The sequence below is a fragment of the Sebastes fasciatus genome, chromosome 24, assembly GCF_043250625.1.
Source record: "Sebastes fasciatus isolate fSebFas1 chromosome 24, fSebFas1.pri, whole genome shotgun sequence".
In the NCBI taxonomy this organism is placed as follows: domain Eukaryota; kingdom Metazoa; phylum Chordata; class Actinopteri; order Perciformes; family Sebastidae; genus Sebastes; species Sebastes fasciatus.
Genome location: NC_133818.1, coordinates 15827075 through 15853658, shown reverse-complemented (window position 1 = coordinate 15853658; position 26584 = coordinate 15827075). Strand labels below are relative to the sequence as shown.

Here is a 26584-nt window from a genome sequence, read left to right as displayed (position 1 = left end):
CGAGACACGGTGTGTTTATCAAAAGACACCTGCTAAGGGTGACAGTAAGGGATGTTTGTGAAGCACACCTGCATTGTACAAATACCTTCTTGTGAGGCTTTTCCCTCTATCTCTCTCTTCCAAGCCCGGCGAGGTCGGAGATCCACATTTGCAAATGTGAACCTTGTTTATTGCAATACAACTTTGAAAGACACATGCTCTCTGGGAGTTCATGTTTCTATTTTATTAAGAGGAAATGTCCCAGAGCATTCACCTCGGGAAGTCTAGGTCACATCTTTTTACGTCTAATGCAACACAGAAGGAGAGGTTAGTCACACATTGTTTTCTGCTCAAAATGTACCTTCAAGGGAGATTTGTATTTAATACTCTTATCAACATGGAAGAGGGCAAATATGTATATATTTTTATCATAAAAAATATGCTCAAATCATAACATGGCAAACTCAACAGCTGTCAGTGTGTCAGTGTGCTGACTTGACTATGACTTGCCCCAAACTGCATGTGATTATCATAAAGTGGGCATGTCTGTAAAGGGGAGATTCGTGGGTACCCATAGAACCCAATTTTCATTCACATATCTGGAGGTCAGAGGTCAACGGACCCTTTTGAAGATGCCCATGACATCCTCGCCAAACTTTTGCGTAACTTCATAGCGTTATTTAGCGTTTTCCCCAACAAGCTTGCATGCCCGAAAAAGAAAAGAGAATATAAATACATGGTGCTTACAGGTCTAGAATAAAGAGTAATTCAATTCAAACTTTATTTCAGACACACAGGAGGGTCCATAGCAATAAAAGAAAAAAAGAAAAGAGTAAGTCTGAAATAATACAAAAAAAGACAGAAGTATGTTTTGAAACTTTAATAAACAAAAGAAAAATGGAAATAATACTGTAAGAGCAAACTACAGGAGGGAAGCAAAAAGGTAAACAAGGGGAAGCCTTACAGAAAATGTTTTTTTTATCTTTTCTTCTTTTATATAATATTCAAAGCGAAAGAAATGTGTAACAGGGGGCTTCTGCATCCTAAGGCAAATTTATAAAGCTGATATTCCAAATGCACTTTCATCTACAAATAACTCTGGGGGTTGGACTTTATTGAAAAGGGTGGATTCTTGGCTGCGTTTATTGCGACAGAATTAGCTGAAACAATGAAACACAGTTTGTGTGTGGACGCTACTGACAAATCCGAGATTTTACAAAATGATTCAGACCCAACGATGACAACTTGGGAGTTAAAATGAGTCCCTTTCCCAGTGTAGCTGTGGTTTAATTAATGCATTTGATCTATGAAAACCTTGACAGAGAACTTTTTGACAGTATTTCAATGTTAAAAGAATTTCTAACATTGTGGTCTAAAAAATGTATAATAGGAATATTCCAAATGCACTTTGATTTGGAGGCAGCAGCTGTGTTGGCTGGTTATACTTTGTCCTAAACTAGAGATTGAGTGCATATTTACAGACTACTCTTTTGAAAACCAAAAAACATGTTTTTGTCACGGTTGAGAAAGCCTGGATTTAAAATTGTGTGTATGGAAATCAGTCTATAATTCTATAAGTGTTGGGGCTGCTGTTCAACTGTCAGAGGACAGCTGTTTTTACTCCTATTGGTTCCTTGACTCTGAGGACTCTTCTCGGCAGCCTGTTTCTAGTTGCCCTTGCCTTTTCTCTTCTTGCCTGGAAAAAAGACACAAACACATATTACTCACAGCATTAATTTACAAAATGCTGGTCAAAGTAATTGATGAAGAATATGACATTCAAATGAGTAAAGAGTGTCAAAATATAGGGAGAGGCACTGGCGAGAACCCAGCAAACATTTCATCCACCCGGGGGTCGACGGCAGGTCTATGACGCAACTTGTCGCGTGAAGCGGCTTGAAATGACGTGCACATTCAACATGAAAGTTATGTTTCCATAATAAGCAATATAGAGTTACGTAGAATGATTGTACCATTTCAATCTACTGCACATGTCCTGCATCATTTGAAAATAACTCCTGTCACGGAAGCAACTCGAGCAGCACAGACAGCACATGAGGAAGGCATCTTTACACATTTAGCGGTAAGTTATTTATCAATGTAGAACATTAGACTATTTTTATGCGTTCATGAAACTCTGTGGCAGTTTTGAAACGTGGCCTGTAAATGAGACACGTGCCCAAGGTGTACAAATATTGTGTAGCTATTAGCTGAGCCCTGATGAAGACTGTTATCCACAAAACATGTCAGGATATAGAAATTGAACAATTTTGTTGAAGACTGCAAGTTAAGACAACGTCGACGTTACGACGTCGGTTCAACTTTCATTTTGGCTCAATCCCCTGAGGAAGTCTAGGTTTATCAACTTTTTTTTCAACGTCTATAGGCACTCCAAAGTTAAGATATGAAAAGTGGGGGATAGAACACACTGAGAGTTTGCTATTCTTCATTAGAAAACATTGTCTGAGGACAACGAATATCCATACCAAATTACTGTTGAATGGATTACCGTGACATTCTGTACAGATAATCATGGTTCCCAGAGGATGAATCACTTCTGACAGCAAAACCCATCAGTTTGTTCTCCTCGATTGAGACAGAGAAACATCCATCAGTGAACTTATCAGTCTGACCTTTGGTTTTCGTCTTGGTTGTTTTTCCAGCGCACGGCTTGGAGACAGAAATCGTCTGTTGGCACTCCGCGTTAAACAGAGCCCTCTTCAGTGTCCCTGTTCTGTTGCGCGAGCCAGAGGTTGCATCACACTCTGCCCAGGTACCAAACCGATACTTACAGTCAGCTAGAAGAGAGAGGGGAAAGAGACAGACAGAAGATACATGAACACATGCAACACAGCTTTCATACATCAGCTTTCATAGTGGGAACTAGTAACTCTAAGGAGTAGTTGAGGCGGTAAAAGCAGACATATCACACATATAGAATATGCATCCACGGTTGAGCTTCGGCATAGTTTCATTCTTATTTGTCAAACATTTCCCACTGTGTACTAAAAATAACTTCTAACCTTTCCACAGTTGGTACGGTGTACCTACTGTACTGCACTTATGTTATCACTCTCTTTACAAGATGCTGACATTTTGATCCATGCATGTACATCTTCCTGACTCAACTATTGTTATTTTCCTGTCTCTGGCATACCTCAGTTATCTATCAAAAGTCTGAAACTTTTCCAGAACACTTCTGCTAGTGTCAGACAACCTCCATGAACCCTTGCAATCTGGTTTCCGTCCCAAACACAGTACTGAAACAGCCCTGGTCAAAACCACCCACGATCTTGCTCACCATCCTTATCCTCCTCGATCTCACTGCTGCCTTTGACACCATCTCCCACCCACTATTCATCGAGCGCCTGGCTGATATTGGGATCATTGGTGTTGCACTCTCATGGGTTTCTCATTGACAGACAACAATATGTCCAACTGAGCAACCACTGGTCAAGGTTTTCTGCAGTTTCACGGGGTGTCACCACAATGTCCACTTTCACTGTTATGCCGATGATACACAGGTCTACATCTCCAAAAAACCCATCGCTGCCCTGCCGCCCACCTCCGTCGCCACCTGCCTACAAGACATCAAGAACTGGATGATCAGGAACTTTTTGAAGCTCAGTGGCAGCAAAACCGAGGCCCTGCTCCATCCTCTCCAAAGCTTAAAACATCACTACCCCAAACGTCTATGGCTTCTCCGTAGCCTTCTCCAGCCAAGTCAAGAGCCTTTGTGTCACTCTAGACAGCACCCTCTCCTTTGCACCTCACATAAAAAACATCACCCGGACTGCTTTCTTCCACTTACTCACCATTAACAGACTCCACCCATCCCTGTCTCAATCCAGCACAGAAGTCTTGGTCCATGCATTTGTCACATCCCGTATTGAATATTGCAACGCTGTCCTCTCTGGCCTTCCCACCAAACTGCTCAACAGGCTTCACAGCAGTCAGAACTCTGCTGCCCGGATCATTAGCCGCAACAAATCCTCCGACCACACCCCCCCATTCTCATCGAACTACACTGGCTCCCTGTTCAACAATGGATTGACTTCAAAACCCTTATGCTCACCTACAAAGTAGTTTTACTCTACTTTAGAAGTGATGTGAGACAAATAAGACATAACGTAACAGTGCAGGTCTCCTCCAGATAAAAGAGGGGTGCAACACTGTAAACCTCTGAGCTCAACAGTTAAAAAACACTTCATTTCTAGGCTACGAGCTTCAGGCTTCTCCCCACAAAGTATGTCATAAACATTTGGGGCTGAATCAATTAGAGCTGAATCTTCGCTGACACAGTGTCAACACGAGTTGTATCATTATAGCTACACAGAGGTATTTATGCAGGGCTGCTGCACTGGGTTGCATCATGTGTTACAGGTGCTTGTGATGTTGTTTCCACCTCCTCTATATTCCCATGCTGCTGTACAGTGGAGTCATTCAATCAGTTTGTCAGATAGGCTTTGCAAAATAAAGCAAAAGTTCACATTCACTGTACCAATTCTAGTTGCAAACACTGAATACACACAATTGACCTCCATTTTCACCCAATGGAGCACTACTATTCTGTGTGTGTGTGTGTGTGTGTGTGTGTGTGTGTGTGTGTGTGTTACCTCCAAAGTCTTTTTTCCAGTTGCAAGGTACTCTACATTTCATCTTCTTGTTCTGCTGGTCACATGACCCCTCTCTAAACCCTGCTCCACAATCCCCGTTGCTAGGGACACAGTTGCCATAGCGCCAGTCAGTGCATTCTGACCCGGACTCGGAGGGTTTGTTTTTCTCTGAGGACAGAATAATCAGACATGGGCATAGTTTCAATGTGACCTCAACATGCAATCCACAAATTCAATGACAGTGCTACTGGTGGCCAGTTTGACTGCTGGTCACTGTGAACTGCCTGAAAGAACAAAACTAGTTTAAGCAATAAGGTGTTAGTAGCGTCTTAGGGAAATGCTATGAGTGAATTTAAGTTCTCCATGGTAAGTACGGAGGACGGAACCTGCCAAAATAAAAAATAAATTACTCGATAAATAAATAAATAAATAAATAAGTCATTCAATTTAGCAAAAATAATATTAAAAATAAATGTAGCCATTTTGGACTGAAAACACATATTATATTCATAATATTTTATTGATCAACACAAGCCATTTTGGTAGAATATGACAATAGAATAGAAATAATTTTGTTTAACTTTCGTACAGCACTCTTTAGGCGGACGTTTTACTGGCATCTGGTTGTCTCTTTCAGTCCAAAATGGTGGACATGTGGCTTTGCTGCTGGGCGTTGCGACAAACAATTAACTTTCACTTCTTGGCAATATATGTTCTTTACCGCAGCTAAAGTAGGCAAGAATTACCTCCCTCCTCCTATATATTTTATTATAGAGGAAGATTGACAGCCCTAATCACATTGTGACTGCGACTCAACACACAGTCGTTGATATTCATCTTTATATCTCACACTCAAAAAGAAAGCAACTAGCATGTGTTCCAAAATGTTGAATTCTTCCTTTAAAACACGGTGCGTTGCTTGGACTTGTGTTTTCAGGGCAGAAGTGAACCAGTCCTGGAGCTTATAGCAGAGAAAGTGTGAGCAGTTGGAAATCCTCGCTCAGTGACACGGCGTCATTACCCCACCAACTCTGATCTGCCTGCTGAATGTGCAGCCTGTAGCAGCTGGGGCCAGCATTAGTATTACTGTAAGCTGCTTGTGACAGGGGCCTCATTCACATTTAGGTAGCAAAAAGTTGAATTCAGAACAAGTTTGGGGTACTAAATCTTGAGAAAAAAAGAGCACATTTTGGCCGTATCTTCATATTTTATCATACTTTTTGGGAATGATGGAATGTTCTAACAAGTATATATAATAACATTTTAATCAATGCTTCACTTCAGAGACGTTAAATGAGATTTGGCCTTCAACAATCAATATTTGCAATAGGCTACATTTGGATTACAGGAACTTATAATTCATTGTAACAATAAAAAAAATATAGCAAGAGAGAGAGAACAGGCAAGACAGGGAGAGAGAATCTTACCTTTCTTGTTTTTCCCTCCAGCTACAGTTTTGACTGCGATGAGAGTGACTAACAGCAGCAGCAGCAGCGCAGCCTTCATCCTGTACAAACACACAGCGGTGGGAAAATCACCATTAAAAAGGTTCACATACATCACAACTGGTAAACCATTAAGTGTTGACCCTCGCCCCGGGGTTATTTCATGTGAAATCATTATCTGCTCCTCTCGCAGCCCATAACAACCCGACAGGGGACTTGTGAACACTGGCTGTCTTTATACAAGAAAACAAGCACATCAATTGTTATATAAATCCAACTTTTAGAAATCCTGAATGGCAAGTAAAAATGTCACCCATCAACCACGATTAATCGCAAATGAATCATACAGTTTATATCTGTTCAAAATGTACCTTAAAGGGAGATTTGTCAAGTATTTAATACTCAACATGGGAGTGGACAAATATTCTGCTTTATGCAAATGTATCTTTATATTTATTATCTTAAATCAACAACACAAAACAATGACAGATATTGTCCAGAAACCCTCACAGGTACTGCATTTAGCATAAAACAATATGCTCAAATCCGAACATGTCAAACTGCAGCCCAACAGGCAACAACAGCTGTCAGTGTGTCAGTGTGTTGACTTGACTATGACTTGCCACAAACTGCATGTGATTATCATAAAGTGGGCATGTCTGTAAAGGGGAGACTCGTGGGTACCCATAGAACCCATTTACATTCACATATCTGGAGGTCAGAGGTCAAGAGACCCCTTTGAAGATGGCCAATTTTTCCACGCCAAAATTTAGCGCAACAACCAATGGATTCTTTAGGTTTTTTAGGTTTTATGATACCAGGATCTTCCCTGTAGCTTTAAAACCGAGCCCGCCACAACCTAAAAAATGCAAGTTGCGTTAAAACAAATTTGCGTTAACGTGTCTAGAGGTGGGTAGCCTAAAGGCCTTTGGACAGTTACAGTCTTTGTCATATAACTCCCCAGGGTTGGCTTAAAGGTCACCTATTATGCAAAATGCACTTTTCCATGTCTTTTAAACATCAATATCTGTCCCCAGTGTGTCTACAAGTCACCATAGTATCATAAAAGACCATCCTCTCTCTTTTTCTCCTGCTCCGTTTGTCCGGAAATGGGTGTCGAAAAACGCTGCGCAGCTTTTCCTTCTATTCTGACGTCGTTAGAGAAATGCAAGCCATGTAAGGGTTTCCTGGTCGAACCAGAGAGAACCTTCAGTAGCTGACCCCGCCCCACAGCGCGTCACTGTCTCTCCTCCTCAACCGAACTTGAGCAAAGTAGCTCCTACAGTTAGTCTGCAAGAACCAGCAGAACAGGCTTCATGTACTCCCATCATCTAAATATAACATGTTCTTTCACAAAGGCTTTATGTAATTACACTGTTTAAACAGATGATATTTATATATTATATATATATTTGATGTCATGCATGTAGCAGAGTACAGGTAGTAAATAGTGACTGTAAGCAACACAACACATTTCTGTTTCACAGTCAAACTTTATTTGAGTAGACAGATGACAATATTAATTATTCACAGCATTTGTAATCATCTCACCTGTTAGTTAGTTATGTGACATGGTACAGGAGAAAGTCTTCAGCTCTGGTAAACTATGGTAAGCTAAGCTCCGGTGGTCTGTAGTCATGGTAACACAGAGACAGCTACTACTGTAAATAATATAGCATTACTCTGATCTTCCATACATTTATCTTTTAGCAGAAATAATGAACTGACTACTGTTTCACATCTTCTATTTTCCACCCTGATGGTCGCTGTGTTTACACACCGTCTCATAGCGGTAGCATGTAGCTAACCCGTTAGCATGTAGCTACATGCTAACGGGTTAGCTCTGTATCTCCCATCTGCTCACAGCTATCTGCTCTCAGCTGTCTGCTCTCCTCTGGGATGATTCTGTCGGTCATTTCTCACAGATGGATCTGTAAAGTCAAACGTAAAACAGAGTGTATGTTTACGGTTTACAGAGTTGATGCATGAGGTAAACACTGAGCTAACCAACAGAGCTATAAACAGCATTATTTACCTGAGAGAAACCGTCAGGAAAACCTGGAATCTGGACCGCAGATGTTCATCATTTGTCGCCGATTTCTGATCAGATTCCTCCGGTAACGTGCGCTGGGTGAAGTTTCTGGTTTATAAACTTTAAAGTGGTTTACAAACTTTATTCTAGCTCCTCTCTCTCCAGAGCTTCTCCGGGAGGGAGGGGGAGGGTGACGCTGTTGTTGTTGAGGACGTTTGATTGACAGAAAACGCTGACCAATCAGAGCAGAGTGGGAGGAGACAGGCTGTGAATCAGGGGTTTTCAGACAGAGGCTGAATTAGGCTCTGAGGCAGGCAGACTCAGGCTGCAGTATGAGAAGAATAAAGGTTTTTTTGAACATTGCAGCATGTAAAAATGTTCTAGTGCAACATTAAAATACATCTATGAACCTGGAAATGAGCATAATATGAGACCTTTAAGGCATAGGCCATATAGGCGGTCGCCGGTGGTGCCACTTTCTGGGGGGTGCTGGTTGCCCTCTAAAAAAATAAAATAATAATAATCATACATTGCCTTTCTCATTTCCTGCATTGAGGTAACAAATGATGACAAATTCACTTTTCAAAACTGTCTTTCTCACACTTTTTCATCTGCAAGTGAACGTCACACTGTGGCTGTCTGCACTATGCACTGTGGGCCCGGGCGCACCATGCCGTGCGCATCAAAACAGCCCGAGTACGGGTCAGGACGTAGGATCGCTACACAGACAGATGTCCAATATTTTCACATTTTATTTCTTCATGATGAAAAGGTCAAAGCCTCCAGGTGGGCAAGGAAGAAAACGGAAATCTGAATTTTGCGTAGGGCACCAAAAGGGCTTTAGCCGGCCCCGTAACTCCCACTGTTGGTCTAGGGACGGTTTAATATGACACACATGCAGTCACTGGCAAATTCCTTCCTCCTGACTGTACAGAGCTTTATTGTGAAGACAGGTCATGCTTTCCACCACCACCATCTCAGCCCACTCTGCTCAGGTACTCATGTATGCCCTACAATACAGAACTAGTCATCAGCCTGATAAAGAAGTGACCATGAAAGCACATCAAAGATCACACCCACCAGTAGTGAGCAGCCAGTAACAAACAGACATATCGCTATAACATGTAGTTCACTCCTGTAGAGTTCTGGGTTCATCGCTGTAAAGCTTTAAGTCTCGCTGCACACCGTAACTCTAGAAATTATTCTTTATTTAGACACAAGATAAAAAAGACTGGCAGAAGATGGATGCCATTCACATACTTTTCAATCCAAGAAACTCTTTCATCTTCAAGCAAGGACTCAAAGCTTGCCAACAGACATCATTAACTATCACAAGCTTTGGCTCACTAGCCAGCGCGATCCGACATCTACTGATTCACCCCGAGGCCTCAGTGTGATCAGCACCGTCTGATCACACTCTACATTTCTTTTTCTTTTCATTTTGAAACTATTTTGATGAATGAGAACTGTATTTATTAATACATTTCAACAAATACTAATTATTGAAACTGAAAAACACATTTGAGGAGCTTTAAACTGCATCTCTCATCATGGAGAATTGAGTAAACTCCATGTGCTGATAGCCATGAGTTCGCACAAAAAGACGCCTTTCTTGAATTCCACATGTCATTTGTACGCCGTGTATCCTGCACCGACTGCAATGTAAACGCATCTGCATATAAATGCTACGGTAAGAATTAGTGACGTAGAAGAAAAAGCAAGAAAGACCACTCATGGTGGGGGGGTGGATGGACCCAACAAACGCTGGACTTCTAACCAGGAGACCCGTGTTCGAGACCGTTGTTGACCGGTGTTTTGTTAGGTTAGTGGCGTTTGTGTCACATGTTTTTTATTGACGTTTGTGATGTGTTTTCCGTAGTTGGGTTCCGCTTCAGTCTTTTCAAAATAAAACTACTTAGTCAGGTTTAGGAATAGATCATCTTGATTAGGCTTAGGTAACAAACTACTTAGTTAGGTTTAGGAATAGATCATCTTGGTTAGGCTTAGGTAACAAACTACTTAGTTAGATTTAGGAATAGATTGACTTGGTTAGGCTTAGGTGACAAACTACTTAGTTAGGTTCAGGAATAGATCGACTTGGTTAGGTTTAGGTAACAAACTACTTAGTTAGGTTTAAGAATAGATCGACTTGGTTAGGCTTAGGTAACAAACTACTTAGTTAGGTTTAGGAATAGATCATCTTGGTTAGGCTTAGGTAACAAACTACTTAGTTAGGTTTAGGAATAAATCGACTTGGTTAGGCTTAGGTAACAATCTACTTAGCTTTACAAAAACATCGTGGTTTGGGTTAAAATAACTCTGGAAGTGCCGTAACTTAAGTACGGAAGTTACGTGCAAAATAAATCAATTTTGACTTGTTGTTTCACACGGGACACAAACACCTGTCTGGGTGAAAGTCCTGTGTCTTTTGACCCACCGATCTACCGCAACCTCTTTGCTATGTGGCGTTCGCCGCTCTTTATACTTCCTGGTTCACAATTATGTGGATTACATACGAATTCATTTCATGCTGACCATCACGAAAAAAAAATTGAAATTTGTGTCAATGTATACAAATCAATAGAAATGTTGTTGCTACTTCCATGGTCAAGCCTGAATCTTCAAGTCCATACCAGTATATGTACTTGCTCAACATGCAAATATATACCAAACAACACATGTACAATGTCAGTGTCCACATGAAAAGCTCGAACAAAACGTTTTTTTTTCACAGTTTTTAATTCAGTAATACAAAGTGCAAGCAAAGCTGGTGGAGCGTGATGGAGTGGATGTTTCACACACACACACACACACACACACACACACCAACCAGGCTGCAATTATGCACTGCTGCTCTAATAACCTGTCCAGGGAATGGAGTTGAAAAGCACCGTAGCAGCATCCCATGAGGAAACCATTCCAGGCTTTTCAAGGATCAACCCAAGTAGTTCCCGGGGGGAATAAAAAATATTTATGGCAATAAAGACCTAGGTCAACCTGAGCCTCAATTTATATAAAACGTGAAGAACGTAAAGATGCTGAAGAATGCGTAAAATGATTACTTTACTGTGAAATGATGAGACAAAATGAGTTAGAGGATTTACTCCTGAGTGCTGCTATTTTTTTAAGTTCATTAAAACGTTTATGTAAATTACAAAAGAACCATCTGAAATAGTAATAATCAGTCTTCTGTTTTCATTACCTGATACAACAGAATCCTATTAAGGCTCAGGGTGAAGGTCAGAAGTCATTGTCTCCCTGTCTAGTCAGTGTTGAGAAATGACCAACAATGACCCTCGGTTCAGGTTAGAGGTTAATGACGGCCTGCTCAGGTTGCTTCTCATAATAAAAAGCTGACTGAGGGGGAACCATGTCTTCTAAGTCCACATGTTTCCGCACATGGGAAAAGTTTGCCTTCAGGGTTTTCTGCCAGAAATCTTCTAAGCCAACTTGGTTAGGTTTAGGAAAAGATTGTGGTTTGGATTAAAATAAACTCTTACTGGTAGAAAGCACTGAAGGCAAACTTCTCCTAGGTGCCATGTTTCCATTTAGTTATAGAGACCATGTGTAGGCTGTACTTCTCTCTACTCCCTTTTCGGACATGTAATATTTATTTATGTTGATTATTTGTTTGCTATATTTTTATGTTTTCTTCATTTGTTACATGTTCCAAATAAATAATGAATTACAAATAAAGTGAAACGAAATGGTTGTCACTGTCCACTCTTATTTATCAACATGAATCCCAATTATTATTATATGACTGTATGAAAATAATATGCAAAATGGGCATATTATTTGTTTTCATGATCGGCCCGAATGGTGCATCACTTTAAATGTGGCTGCCGCAAGGAATTGTGGGACGGATTTTTTTGGTAAAGGATGGTCCGGTGTATCCTATGCTAAAGGAGATAATAAAGGAAGCATTGAAGCTCCTTTCCTCAGCATTTAGAGAATTCGAACAGCTCTTATCACGGCTGCTACTGAGATACTCCCGGGTCATTTCACTCTGTTAGGAACCTTCCAAAGCAAAAAAGACTATTAGACTTCTTTTGCACTTTGTCGCAATGTTCTTGAATGTTTATGTAAAGCACTTTGAATTACCCTGTTGCTGGAATGTGCTCTACAAATAAAGCTGCATTGCCCTGCTGACCCTTGGTCAGTGGCCCTACGCTTCAAACTATGACGCTCTAGGTACCCAACATGTTCTCATCCCAACTCCACACACTGACACTTTGTCACACTTTAGGATTGGGCAAAAAAAAAACTCCCCATGGCATCACTTTATTTTCAGCATCGGGACAAGAACAGCGGTCTCCTGGATGAAAGCCTTGTGTTGTTGGACCCATCCCCCTCCTCTCCCGCCCGCCCTGTGTGTGTCTTTTCACTCTTTAAACTACGTCACCACACCTGGTGTGTTTCCTACCGGTGCTAAAGGGTGCCATGTGCGACGGTAACAAACGCCGACGGCCGTAACAAAGACTCGGTATTTAATGATGAATGAGAACGGGCTGGAAGACAGGACTCTAACAGCTGTTTTTAAAATGAAAGTGAACACTAGCAACGGTGGTCTCCTGGATGAAAGTCCTATATGTTCGTTACATGCATACAGTCTCTTTTCAAAATAAACTTCCAACGTAGGTATACTTATTTTTTAGGTTTAGGAAAAGATTGTGGATTTAAAAAAAAGTATTTTTGTTACTTGTTACACGGGACATGAACGAGTGGGGAGTGAGAACCGGTTGGAGAGGCAAGATATGAATATATAGAGCATCACAAATCTGATGCTTTTAGATGTACTTAGTCGTATTTTGTGTTTCTCATCCTCATTTATTTTCTTGTATAGGATTCTGAGCACTTTAGACTTCTTGACAATTTTGTCTTTAAAGCCAAAACCATGCTGTATTTTTTTAGTTTAGGATGTTTTCCTTTGTTCTCTTGGTAAGTTGAGTTGATGTGTAGTCTGTTTCATAAGCCTTTGGCTTTGTGGCCTCTCCTGTCACATCAGTTTTATGTCTATTATGTGGTTTTATAGCTGGTTATACAACTAAATTTATTTTTTAGCTTACTTTCACTCAGGTGAAAAAGGATTATACTTTGTTACATGTTTTTTTTTTTTAGTATCACATATTGAAATGAATGGACGTTTTAATAGTGGAATTAACTTTTCAACTCTTGCTCGTGGCTGATTCAAAATGCCTCAAAGAGGAGAGTAAATATGGGATCTCAGAGCTGCTAACAGCTGGCTGAAGTGGGATTTTATTAACATCGAGACTGCTTTTGGGCTATGAAACATTTTACAAACACTGGCATTATGGGAAGTCTCAAGTGCAGCATAAACAGAAAAGTGCAGAGTGAGCGAGTCAGGGCGAGTGACGGACTGAGAGAGAAACACTGCTGCCAAAGAGAGAGAGAGAGAGAGAGGCTGGTTCTTTGTAGCATCATTGTCCCAGTAACAGATACGACTATACATATTTACATTTAAATTACTATTTTATAGGGCTGTCAACACAAATATTTAATCCTGCATAAATCGCTATTAGTCGCAAAGTATTATTTATCAGTTCAAAATGTACCTTAAAGGGAGATTTGTCAAGTATTTAATCCTCTTGTCAACATGGGAATGTGCATTTATGCTGCTTTATGCAAATGTGTATATATTTATTATTGGAAATCAATTAAGAACACAAAACAATGACAGATATTGATCCAGAAACCCTCACAGGTACTGCATTTAGCATAAAACAATATGCTCCAATCATAACATGGCAAACTGCAGCCCAACAGGCAACAACAGCTGTAAAATCACAAGTTGCGTTAATGTGTTAAAGAAATTAGTGGCGTTAAAACAAATTGAACGTGTTATTATTGCGTTAACTTAAACTATATTTACTTATGTTTATATTTATTCTAACTGCATTATTTGATGCCTTAGATTATCATTTTGCTCTAACATTCACTTGTGTGATTTCCCCCTTTTATAAACACATATTTTATGAGGATGGTTGAAGAGACCAAAGATTTTCATTGCCACTGACTGCTGTGCTGGAATATGACAAATAAAGAAGCTTGAACCTTGATATTATTTTCTGCTGTTATGCTCTTTGTGTTCCCGGCCGTCAGTTTGACATGGCTACTGCAAGCCTCCCCTCAAACTTGCATGGAAAACAAGGCCAACAAAGGGTGCATTCAGCTGTGAAATTATCAACTTTCCAAACCCAAATTCCTCATCTGAGAACCACTTTTCATTAAATATATATAGGTGTTTTTTTTCTTGGGGGGCCCTTTATAACAGTGTCCCTTGTGGCTCATAGTTAGCTCTCTTGCTGCAGCGTCTGCAGAGGAAACATGCTACGGAATGCAAAAAAAAAGAGCAGCCCGCAACGAGCTCGGTGCATCGAGATTAATTCACCCAATTATATTGCATATTGAATTTTTTATGTTAGAGCCTGAATTGACCTAATTCTTCGAGCGGGGCTGAAGTAACCTGATACTTTGTCAGGAGGATGCAAGACAAATCTGCGTCAAAGCACTCACAAGACTGAGACAAGCTTAACCCCTCACCATCCCGCCCTCTTTTTAGAGAGGTAGGGGTGGAGGACGGGGGATGTTCAGAGGGAGACAAATAGTCAGCAATAGATGTCATATAGAAGTTGTGTACATCATCTGAAAGCTGGGAACTTGGAGATTAATTTGAGATGCAGCTCACTGTGTGTCAAGTTGTTCTAGTCATTAATAAGAGATACAAATGAATCAGCTAGTCTGACATGGTTGATACCTTAGATCTAGTTTCATATGATAACAGTATCTTCACTCTACCATGAAAACTCAGCCCGCAAAAACCTCCGAAAGACAGCATACCGTTTTTCTTTCCCGTGATGCTCAGCGCGACTTTCAACAACGTATTTTTAATGCGTTTCCCTACGAATGTCCAGCAACATGTGACATACAAGTCAGTTTCTTTTCAAAATAAAACGACTTAGGTTTAGGAACGGATTGACTTGGTTAGACTTAGGTAGCAAAACGACTTAGTTAGGTTTAGGAAAAGATTGACTTGGTTAGACTTAGGTAACAAAATTACTTAGTTGGGTTTAGGAAAAGATTGACTTGGTTAGACTTAGGTAACAAAATGACTTAGTTAGGTTTAGGAAAAGATTGACTTGGTTAGACTTAGGTAACAAAATGACTTAGTTAGGTTTAGGAAAAGATTGACTTGGTTAGACTTAGGTAACAAAACGACTTAGTTAGGTTTAGGAAAAGATTGACTTGGTTAGACTTAGGTAACAAAATGACTTAGTTAGGTTTAGGAAAAGATTGACTTGGTTAGACTTAGGTAACAAAACGACTTAGTTAGGTTAAGGAAAAGATTGACTTGGTTAGACTTAGGTAACAAAACGACTTAGGTTTAGGAAAAGATTGACTTGGTTAGACTTAGGTAACAAAACAACTTAGTTAGGTTTAGGAAAAGATTGCGGTTTGAGTATCAATAGCGGAAGTGGTGTAACTTAAGTACGGAAGTTACGTGACAAATAAATCCACTCTTGTGGTTTCACACGGGACACGAACAGCAGTCTCCTGGGTGAAAATCGTCCCAACTCGGCGTTCACCGCTCTTTATACTTCCCAATTCACACTCATGTGGACTACATATGAATTGATTTAAATTTGTGTCTACGTACACGTATCAATACATTTAATTTCTTGACTATTTCATGAACTGCTGTGCGACTGTGCTGGTACAACAGGGGGTCATCATAAGTCATTATACTGTACATTATCCCTTACGTAAAGTATATAGTGTAAGGCCAAATGAATGGATAAGATGCTGCCCACATGTACAACAAGTACAAAAGTGAAAAGAGAGAACAGGAAGAGAGGGAGGAGAGGTCTGTCAGAAGCCCTTTATCCATTATACACAATCTGATTCTTAGTGGAGGCAGTGACCGAGAAACACACTGTGACACACCGCAGGGCTTGTTTACGTGCGGGAGTGTAAGTGTGTTTGTGCAACATAACAAAAGCCGAGAGCGTAGACAGTAGGTCATATCTCCTTTTTAGAGTATTCTGTATGTGCTGTGCTTATTTCTATTTTATTGGAGATCCGGCACATTTCACATTACATATTGGGGTCATGCATTCATATCATCAGGTCACATCTTCTGGTCGTTGTTATGAAATAAACCCCCAATGCGAAGCAACAATGAGCCGCATAGCTGTACATTATCTCACTTATTACACGGCTACTTACTGAAGAAACCAATAATTTGACACAAAAATGGTCCTCCAGAGTCCGACATCAGAACTGCGCCCATAGCAACGGACTGTTATGCATAGCAACGGTCTGTTATAACAAATTAACACCGTGATTGACCAATCAGAATTCACAAAAGTATGTAATAACAGTCAGTAACTGTCCCGCCGACACTGTTTGTACTTGGTTGCGGGTTCCCGGAGGACCGCCTGCAGGACTAGTTTGCATAACGAGTTCAACTCTGACAATATGGTTGCATATTGGTGTTTATATCTACAGTTTATATCCAATTATCAAAACCTGATGAAGATTTGCTGAGTTGTTAAGAGTTAAACTCTTGATAAATAATACATTTTGTTCTTCTACATTTCAACTTTGATTGCTACTTATTTAGTAATGAATACTTAATGCTTCAGAGACATCATTTATATCAGTCATTTCACATTCAAAGATGTGTTATACTGGCGCTACCCGAAAGAAAAAATCCTGGTCAACAGACAGAAAAACTGGAAAGTCCCTCGAGTGACTTTCTTCTCTCTGCTCTGATTATCTCTGTCAGTGCCTAGAGGTCCATCTGCCATCAGACACAAACATATAAAATCAGTCCTAAAACCACATTCTTATGAACATGAAAGTAGACAAAGAGGATTTCTTCAGGGTCACGACGGTAAGTTATTTCCGGTGGAATGAGTGTGTCAGAGAAAGGAAAGGAAGCTTTTCTTCAGTGACTGTAGTGTTTTATCGTCACGACCGTGGAGTCATCCCCCAGGACAGACATTAAATTAGGATATAACCAGTAGCTGTTCTTTGTGCTATCAACTGGTGCTGGCCGAAGTTGAACGCACGATTGTTTTCTACTGTTACTTATACGAGTTTGATACGTTCCGGGTCAGCACTGATACGTGCTGCCTCCAGGAAATAGTGTTCGCACTCTAAAGTCCAACATCCCAAAAGCCCTCAGCTTATCCCGCCTACTCTGCTTTTAGATGTTACCAAACTAACTGGCTGTGTGACAAGGGTTAGGAAGTTTAGCTTAAAGCAGTGTGGGTGGTGACTGGCTGAATCATGTCGTCCCCTTGGGGCTTGCCGTAGCTGTACTCTCGCTCAGCACTACAAACCCATATCCTCGACTCCAACTGACTCCATCCGGCTGCTGCTGATCCCAGCTCTCATACGTACTTGCTGCCCTCAACACTTCCCATACCACAAAAATACAAGAAAGACAACTTTGAGGGCTTCGAAGCTCGCCAGATTTGTTCATCTAGCAGTCAGACAGTAGACTCAGTGCTTGTTAGTCTGTGGATATTATTCTTGCTGACTTTGTCGAGTCTCTTAAAGGTGCCATGTCCTGCTCATTTTCAGGTTCATACTTGTATTTAGTGTTTCTACTAGAACATGTTTACATGCTGTAATGTTAAAAAAAAACTTTATTTTCCCCATACTGTCAGCCTGAATATGCCTGTATTTACCCTCTGTCTGAAATGCTCAGTTTTAGTGCATTTCAACGGAATTGAATTGCTAGGCAACAGTTTGGATCCATGTTTATTTCCTGTCAGCTGATGTTATTAACATACACTGCAGCAGGAAATAAACTGGGACATATTTAGAATGTTTACGTTTAAAACTGTGTAATGGTCTAAATATTGTAGATTTGTGACATCACAAATGGACAGAAATCCAAACGGCTTGTTTCAAACACACAATTTCTGAATACGGGCTGTGTGTTTCTCCATATATTGAGCATTTTGATAGTTTAACAGTATTTTTATAGCACTTAAACCTGCTTTATAATATAAAAGACATGAATATCTCACTTTTTCCAATATGGGACCTTTAAGACATTTGAGGAGAGAAATAACCTTTAAAACCCTCAGATACTGGTTGAAGCCAATCCCAGTTTAGATCACCAATAACAACAATTTCATTCAAATTAAACCCTGATAGATGCTGCATTAAAGAGGATAGAGCACCGCTGACAGCTGAAGGTGTCCTATTGCAACCAACGACGGTGATATGGAGAGTTATAGAGACCTCGAGATAAAGAACTAAAAGTTCAAATTGCTCACTCACCGATGTGGAGAGACGCACATTCACATGAAACTTATTTTTGATAAAAAAATGTCAATACCACCTTCCCTTTTGGGTCGGTCAGTCCTATAAACATTATAACCGTCAATGGCAACATCCTTGTCCAGAACAGACTTGCTTAGCCAAGTTTCGGATGTAACAATCACATCAGCATTAGTTGAATGTGCCCATATAAGAATCATATCCATTTTAGTGATCACACTTCGCACATTCACATGAATGAAACCAAGACCAGCAGGAGTGTTAAAACGAGGTGAACAGGCTCCGTTGTCCAAACCGACAGAGCGATCCAGGTCCTACAGAATCTCCGACAATGTAAGCCACGCTTTACAATAAGATCATAATCTCTACCATTATAAAAGGTTATCATATTCAGTTTAGTGTCTGAGAGGTGTTGATTCAGCTGAGTTGAGTTTCAAAACCTCAACAGTGAGTTGAGGGAGAGTATATTTTTATTATAGTGTTCTGCACCACTGTTACTCCTGTGCTTCTTGTCAATAACATTACATAATGTTCACACACACACACACACACACACACACACACACACACACACACACACACATCAATTGTAAATCCATTTCAGTGGTCAAATTTGTGCAAAAGGTGAAACATTCACTTTGTGTTCAATCTGAATGCACCTTTGGAATGTTTGCATGACGCACAATGGTTGCCATGGCTACGGTGGCATGACAGCCTGATCCTGGCTCTTCTCTATGAAGAGAGGTGGGTCGATGCTGGGATCATTTTTACCTCCTTGTCATCTTTGCAGAGTTTTAGATAATGTCCTGCTCTACGCTTGGCCTCGCTTAGCGTCAGAGGGCTTTGTCTGCAGAACTGGGATTACAACAAATAACCTTTCATTTTAACTTCTGCAGAGCTGGCATTTAGCAGACGCAGTGTTTTTATCCGAGAGAAGCAAGAGTCATGGTTGGTCATTGAAGTAAAACACACACACACTTAATAATAAAAAGCTGACAGTGTAATATTTCTGTGTTCACTTTTTAATCTGTAAAGCCAAGTGTGCTGTGAAAAAGACACATTTTGCGCCGCAGCCACCCAAGTTTGGATTCTGACCAAATTATTAGAAGTGAGGGAGGTCGGAGATAAGGGCTCAATGTGTGTGTGTGTGTGTTGCTGTTGACTCTGTAATTAGGGATTTTGAAAAGCAGCCGAGCGGAAATGAAATTTTTTCGGTCCCTGAATGACCTACTAACTATACCAGAGAGACAGAGGACGGAATAGAGACAAATAGTTGGAGAGACAGTACACATACACATCTCAGTGACAGCTGTAAGTAACAGCCTTTCTGCACAATCTTGCGTCCATCTGATGGAATAAATATGCTTCAGTTTTAATCAGCACTGCTGTCTTCAACGGCAGCTTCACTCACTATTTGTTTGTGTAACTGAAACCCGAAGCTTCTGGCTTTTGTACATAACAGCATACACTGAGTTGTGGGCTGTGAGCTCTGAGTGCACAGCAGTACTCAACGTATCCTCATACAACGGTTCGGCATTTTACGAAAAGTTATTTTTCGTGCGATCTCCTACTGATGTCCAGCAACACGAGCGATCAGTGTGCCTGTGCAAACCCCTGCAGTGCAGAACCTGTTTAAGCAACAAAACTACCGGGTTAGGTTTAGGAAAGTGTTTTGAGTTAAAATAAGTGCATTTATTAAGTAAAATAATTATGTTTGTTACGTAAAATAACCATGTTGTAACGTAGAATAACCACGTTTGTTACGTTAAATAATTATGTTTGTTACGTAAAATAACTACGGTTGTTACGTAAAATAATTCTGTTTGTTACGTAAAATAACTACATTTGTTACATAGAATAACCACGTTTGTTACGTAGAATAACTGTTTGTTACGTAGAATAACCCTTGTTGTTACGTAAAATAACTATGTTTGTTACGTAGAATAACCACGTTTGTTTTGTAAAATAACGTTTGTTAGATAAAATAACTGTTTGTTACGTAGAATAATTACGTTTGTTACATAAAATAACTACGTTTGTTACGTAAAATAATCACGTTTGTTATGTAGATAACCACGTTTGTTACGTATAATAAATACGTTTGTTACGTAGAATAACCATGTTTGTTACATAAAATAACTGTTACGTAGAATAACTAGATTAGTTACATAAAATAACTATGATTGTTACGTAAAATAACTACATTTGTTACATAGAATAACTACGTTTGTTACGTACAATAAGCGTGTGTGTTACGTAAAATAACTACGTTTGTTACATAGAATAACCACGTTTGATCTGACTTATTTTGTCACGCAGTGACACGCAGAGACGTGACTCGTCGGTATCCGCAGTCTCGTGAGTCACGTGAGTTGTTAGTCACATGAGTATCGTCAGCCCTGTGAGTCACTAGTCAGTAAAGTTAATGTCAACCACGACCGTTTCCTAAACCTAACTAAGTGGTTGTGTTGTCTAAACTTCCTGTGAAAATGGAAGTTTATTTTGCAAGGACACTATGCATGTAACGGATTAAGCAACAAAACCACTATAGAGAGGTGAAGTCCCGCCCCTTCCGGTGGACCACCATGGGACCTTATTTCGGAAAAAATATGACCGATAGTCAACAGTGAGAGATAAATATTTTTTTTATCCCGTTTTAGTTGCGCCATGAATCATACATATCATGTTTGTCAATTTAAAAGATAATTTTGCAAGTCAAGAATGTCGCAGTTTGTCGTAAAACTGTTGAAGAATAAGACGTATGACGACATGTTAAAACACGTAATTAGAAAGACTACACATCCGACGGTCGTGTAACTGACGTCTCTCTTGCTGAAGCTACAATACGTGTGTGTTTCGTACTGGGATGTCTCCGCGATTCCCTATACTGATGGAAAGTCTGATCCCGTCCTCCTCCACACAGACGCCCTGAACAACCACAAGTCAACGTTCCCGTCTAGAAGGAAATCCGCAAATTGCAAAATCTGATCTGAGATCTGCAAAAACTCTCTTAGCCCGACAACCCATTAACTTAACTATTCAAATTCAGTGCCTAACCTCAACCATCTCGCAAGAGTTTCCCCAGTTTGCTGGTTCCCATCTGGACACTACCCAAGTCAACCACGAGTCCACACTTCCTGCAGATGTTTCACATTAAAAGCTACCAGTAAAGGGAGGGATTACACCCTTTGATCTTGTGGAAGGCTTTTAACGTGAAACATCTGTGTAGGAAATGTTGAAGTGACTAGAATGAGTGAATAAAGACTGTATTTCCATGACAAAAGAAGCAGCGAGCAGAGCCACAACAGCCCCAGGTTTATGTGGCAAATTATTTAATCCGATTTTGTTTATGCTCTAATGCACAATATCAACTGACATGATAGCGGCCTTAAGGTGGGTCCTACTTTATTACCTGATCTTGAGACACAGTGTCTTTTTTTTCATTATTTCAGTTGATATTTTGATTACCTGGAACACAACACTAAATTAGTTTGTGCTCATCAATATTCATATTACACAGCAAACCTGGGGCCAAGTAATATTCCAGCAGAGGAATACTGGACACAATGCACCGACAAGGACAATGCTCCAGGGCTCCTGTGCTGGATAATCCGGCCATGTGTGGAAATGAGAACAGGTACATAAACATGTTTTGTTATCATATTAATTAATATATTTACTAGTGAAAACAGTGCATAAAAGCTATAAATATAAACCTGTCTCTCTCCGAGGTGAGGCCACTAGCTGAGGATTTACAGTAGAGCACTTGTGAATGTGATTCATAGCTGTCTGCGTCATAAATATTCACTTTGGGGGCAATAATGGTTTGTACAATTAAGTTTTATTGAGCTGCATCTGTCTTTCTCTCTAATCGCCTTTTTGGTTGATGCTCACCAGTCTGTTCTGTTGCCCAGTTTGTCAGCAAAAAAGCTAATCAACACTGCTCCCATCTGCCTTTTCTCTCTTCCACACACACACATACATGCACTGGAAACGTGGCATACTTACTGCACAACACAACAAAGCTACTTGTATCAGCAGGAAGCAAAAACATGCATTTCTAACACTTTTAATCAAATCCGAAAATATGCTACAATAGCTTAACTGCTGCACTTGCACACACACACATTTCACCCAAATTTCCATGCTTGTCTGCTACACACACACACACACACACACACACACACACACACCGCATGAAGTGTGCATAGAAGAGCTTTACTTGCAGTATTTTAAAGTTGAGATGTGGGGAAAGTGCTGGGATCTGGCACAGGAAATGGGACAATTACATAAAGACTAATAAAACCCAGAGGGCAGATGTTAAGCACTAAACAAAAAGGGGTTAGAGAAGTAGCCAAGGAAGAATACAGTACAGCGTTAGATATAAATATGATGTTTTTTAAAAAAAATGTATGCTCGTTTTTAACACCTAATTCTGAATACACAAACGCAGTTTAATTTCCTCAGTGGCAACTGTATAAAAAAACACAATTTATATGATGTAACAACTTTTATTAGCAAAACTTGTGTGTTTTATATGGTTTTCTAAGGGTTAGCTTTATGAAATCAGAGTCAACTACACAGAGTGGAACAAACCAAAGGTTGTTTTTTGAATATTTACAGTTCAGAAAAAATGTCATGTAAAGGATGAGCTGAAATGTAGAGCTCACTTACTTGTGTACCAGGCAGTTGTAGAAAGACTCAGGGGAAAGTTCTGTCTCTCTGTAGTCTCCTATGTCTCTTACTCATGCACCTCCCCTAGCCCCCCGCTTTTGTCTCCCAAACCAGTTCATTCTGGTTGCATTAGCCCCGTTCACCCCACGCCCTCAAAAACACAGTGACTATCAACACACACACACACACACACACACACACAAAGAGATAGAAGAACTGACTCATCTAACTGCACACCCTTACCAAAAAGAGGTTTATTCAAGTATACCTCTTTTAAACTTAGAATAAGACATTCGTTTTACTTTTTACGTACTTATCAGAGATATACTTAACAAAATTATACTTATTTAGTATACTTGGCTTATACTGATAGAAAAAGTCTAAGTATACTTGGCTTATGCTGACAAGTATACAGAAAACGTCTAAGTATACTTGGCTTATACTGACAAGTATACAGAAAAAGTCTAAGTGTACATGGCTTATACTGACAAGTATACAGAAAAAGTCTAAGAATACTTGGTTTATGCTTACTTTCTGATTGAGTAGGTTATTAGAGTCCATAGTAGTCATTTCATTGTAGCCAGAAATTGAAATTTGAGAGATGAAATTTGACCTCTCTGTATAACATGTCTTGTGGTGACCTCTAGGATAATCACAGCCTCATGAAACTTTACAGCCACAAACTAGAGACCTAGTATTCAGAGGATGGATGGCTTTCCTAGCTAGATTGACAATAAGGGGGTTTCTGAGCAGTTTACACAATAGAAGTGCTTGCCATCCAATCGCCGAGAAATGCAGTTCTTGCAGAAATCTCCAAATGTCAAGTTTTTGATCCCAAATCACAGCATGGCTTTTTCTATGGTGTTCCTCAAGGTCTTGGTGTCTTAATTTGGTATTTTGGAGGGATTATTGATCATTGTTATCAATTCTCCAGTGGTAAAAAATGCTTAAATTTAGCACCAAATCGGTGTAACAAATGGTGTCAACCCAAAAAGTGCTGCAACAACTTATGAGACAAAATAGAGCAAGGAAATCAATTAATTCATATTTATTTCTGATTTATGAGTAGAACAACCTGACACACAGTGTTGAGCTGCATCTGAAATTAATCTCCAGGTTCACAGCTTTCAGATGATGTACACCACTTCAAAGTGACATCTACTGTTGACCTGCTATCTCCCCCTAAAGACCCCCTGTACCCCCCCAAAAAAGAAAAAAATGGGTCTATTGTGGGTCTCAGAGGGTTAAAAATATTTCTGCAGCAGTTATGCTTTGCTATATATCTGTATAACAACATTAGAACAGAAACAGATGGGAGTAGCGAGAGTTCTCACCCTGCCTGTCACACTGTGGACAATTCACCTTGAGAAGAACTACTTGCCAAGAATAGCAATAGATTTCCTATTGATGCAGGATGGTGAGTCTTCTGTTGTCCTCACTGCACAGCCAATCACGATGATATGTCAAACCGCTCCTTCCAGATCCAATGTATCGATCCCTGTCTTGCTGTTGCTATACTTAATGAGTGACCTGTATTGCTTATGTTTTCTCGTCTGCCATACTGGATCACTCTTAGTAGAGGTCTCACTCTTTCTAGCCAAAGACTAATTGGAAAAATGTCCAGAACATCGTCTACATTTTTGTTTTCAACTGGGATTTTAAAGCCGTTTATCCACACGGTGGGATTGATCGATCTCAACAATCTATTGCTGTTTGAATGGAGAAGAAGCAAAGCAGGTGCAAGGTGCAGATACTGAATTATGGATCATACTATCTAAGGATTAATAAAAAGGGGGTTCTTATAAATTGATAAAGGCTTAGAACATTATGATTGAATGCTCTATTATTTTGTATGTTGTTGCAGCAATTTTTGGGTTGATACCAGATTTGGTGCTAAATTTAACAATTTTTTACCACTGGAGAATTGATACAAATGATCAATAACCCCTCCAAAATAGCACATTAAGACACCAAGACCTTGAGGAACACCGTAGAAGAAGCCATGCTGTGATTTGAGATCAAAAACTTTTGACATTTGGAGATTTCTGCATTTTTTGGCAATTGGATGGCGAGAACTTTTGTTGTGGAAACTGCTCAGAAACCCCCTCATTGTCAATCTAGCTAGGTAAGCCATCCATCCTCAGAATGCTCTAGGTCTCTAGTCTGATCCATCCATCCTCTGAATGCTCTAGGTCTCTAGTCTGATCCATCCATCCTCTGAATGCTCTAGGTCTCTAGTTTGATCCATCCATCCTCTGAATGCTCTAGGTCTCTAGTTTGTGGCTGTAAAGTTTCATGAGGCTGTGATTATCCTAGAGGTCACCACAGGTCATTTTATACAGTGAGGTCACATTTTAAAAAATGGTCTCACTACAATGAAATGGTTACTATGGGGACTAACATCATCACACATGAATACAGTTGGGCTCATTGGATCCACTAGAGTCTCAGCTTTACAGTGATACCCAATTTATGTAATTCAGAGACTGTTTAGGGACCCCAGTATGCAGAAATATTCAGATACACCATTTTAGAATAGGAGACAATAACACATTTATACTGCATTCAAAAATTTGCATGTGACTTGTCAACAATAAAGACCAAGCACCCCCTTAGTTTTTGCAAGGGAGGTTTAAATGATGAATACATTTTTTCTCTAAGGCCTTTTGACCTTTGATGCTAGATGACCTGATTAAATGAAGGTTTTATAAATGCAAAATATTGTATGAGTCCTCTCACTGCAGTAATTACAATATGTAAGAAGTTAAAATATGCACCTTGTCTTCATTTTTCAATACTGCTGTTTGGCTGCCAAATACATTGTGAGAAGAAATATGTAGAGCAATACAGCACATTATTACAGAGACTTCTTGGTTTGAGATTCAGCGAGAGAAGTCAGGGAAGAAGCAGTATAATGTATGCTGTGAAATCTCTATTCATTTTCCCATTGACAAGTGCAAGCTAATTTCTCATGAATAATGAAAGCCTTAGTTCTGAGGTTATTTCGGCGTCTTTGATCAGCAGTATGACACGCTGCCAACTGCTCTTATACTCATTTACAAAGCTTGATCAAACTATATTAACTCCTGTGCAGCAACAACAACTTGTTGTGGAGCTACTTTTTGCCACATATTCTGTAATACTGCCTCAAATGTTGTTTTGAGTTCTGCCGGCTTATGAAAAAATCATGACTCATGTCACCTCTTTTCTTTTATGTTGTCTTTCAGTGATATGTATTTACTTTAAGTGTCATCTGATGTTTTTATTTTGTATTTGATTTAAAGAAACTCCACCGCCACGCCACCACTCATGGCTTGTTTAAATACCATCAAAGCTTCTCTGATACATTAGAGCTTCGAAATCGTTATTTTCTCTGCTGTTATTCTGGGTCTCCCTTGATGAAGATCAACTCCACATTATGGGTATAAGATGAAAGCAGAGGCATGAATTGATTCGGTCGTGTCTGAGGAGATAAGATACACAATGATCAAAGAAACAACAAAAGCTAAAAAGAGATT

The 26584-nt window shown here is 39.8% G+C and overlaps 1 protein-coding gene across 1 annotated transcript; it reads right to left on the bottom strand.

Annotated features, from left to right (window-relative positions):
• Positions 1-844: 844 nt before the first annotated feature.
• On the bottom strand, positions 845-23204 carry LOC141762799 (midkine-B-like). Its single transcript, XM_074626873.1, has 5 exons — positions 23067-23204; positions 6023-6102; positions 4596-4763; positions 2613-2777; positions 845-1675 (listed from the first exon to the last, which is right to left on the bottom strand). Exons 2-5 carry the CDS (start codon positions 6099-6101, stop codon positions 1647-1649), a joined length of 441 nt encoding a protein of 146 aa, XP_074482974.1. The 5' UTR covers position 6102; positions 23067-23204; the 3' UTR covers positions 845-1646.
• Between the last annotated feature and the right edge of the window lie 3380 nt (positions 23205-26584).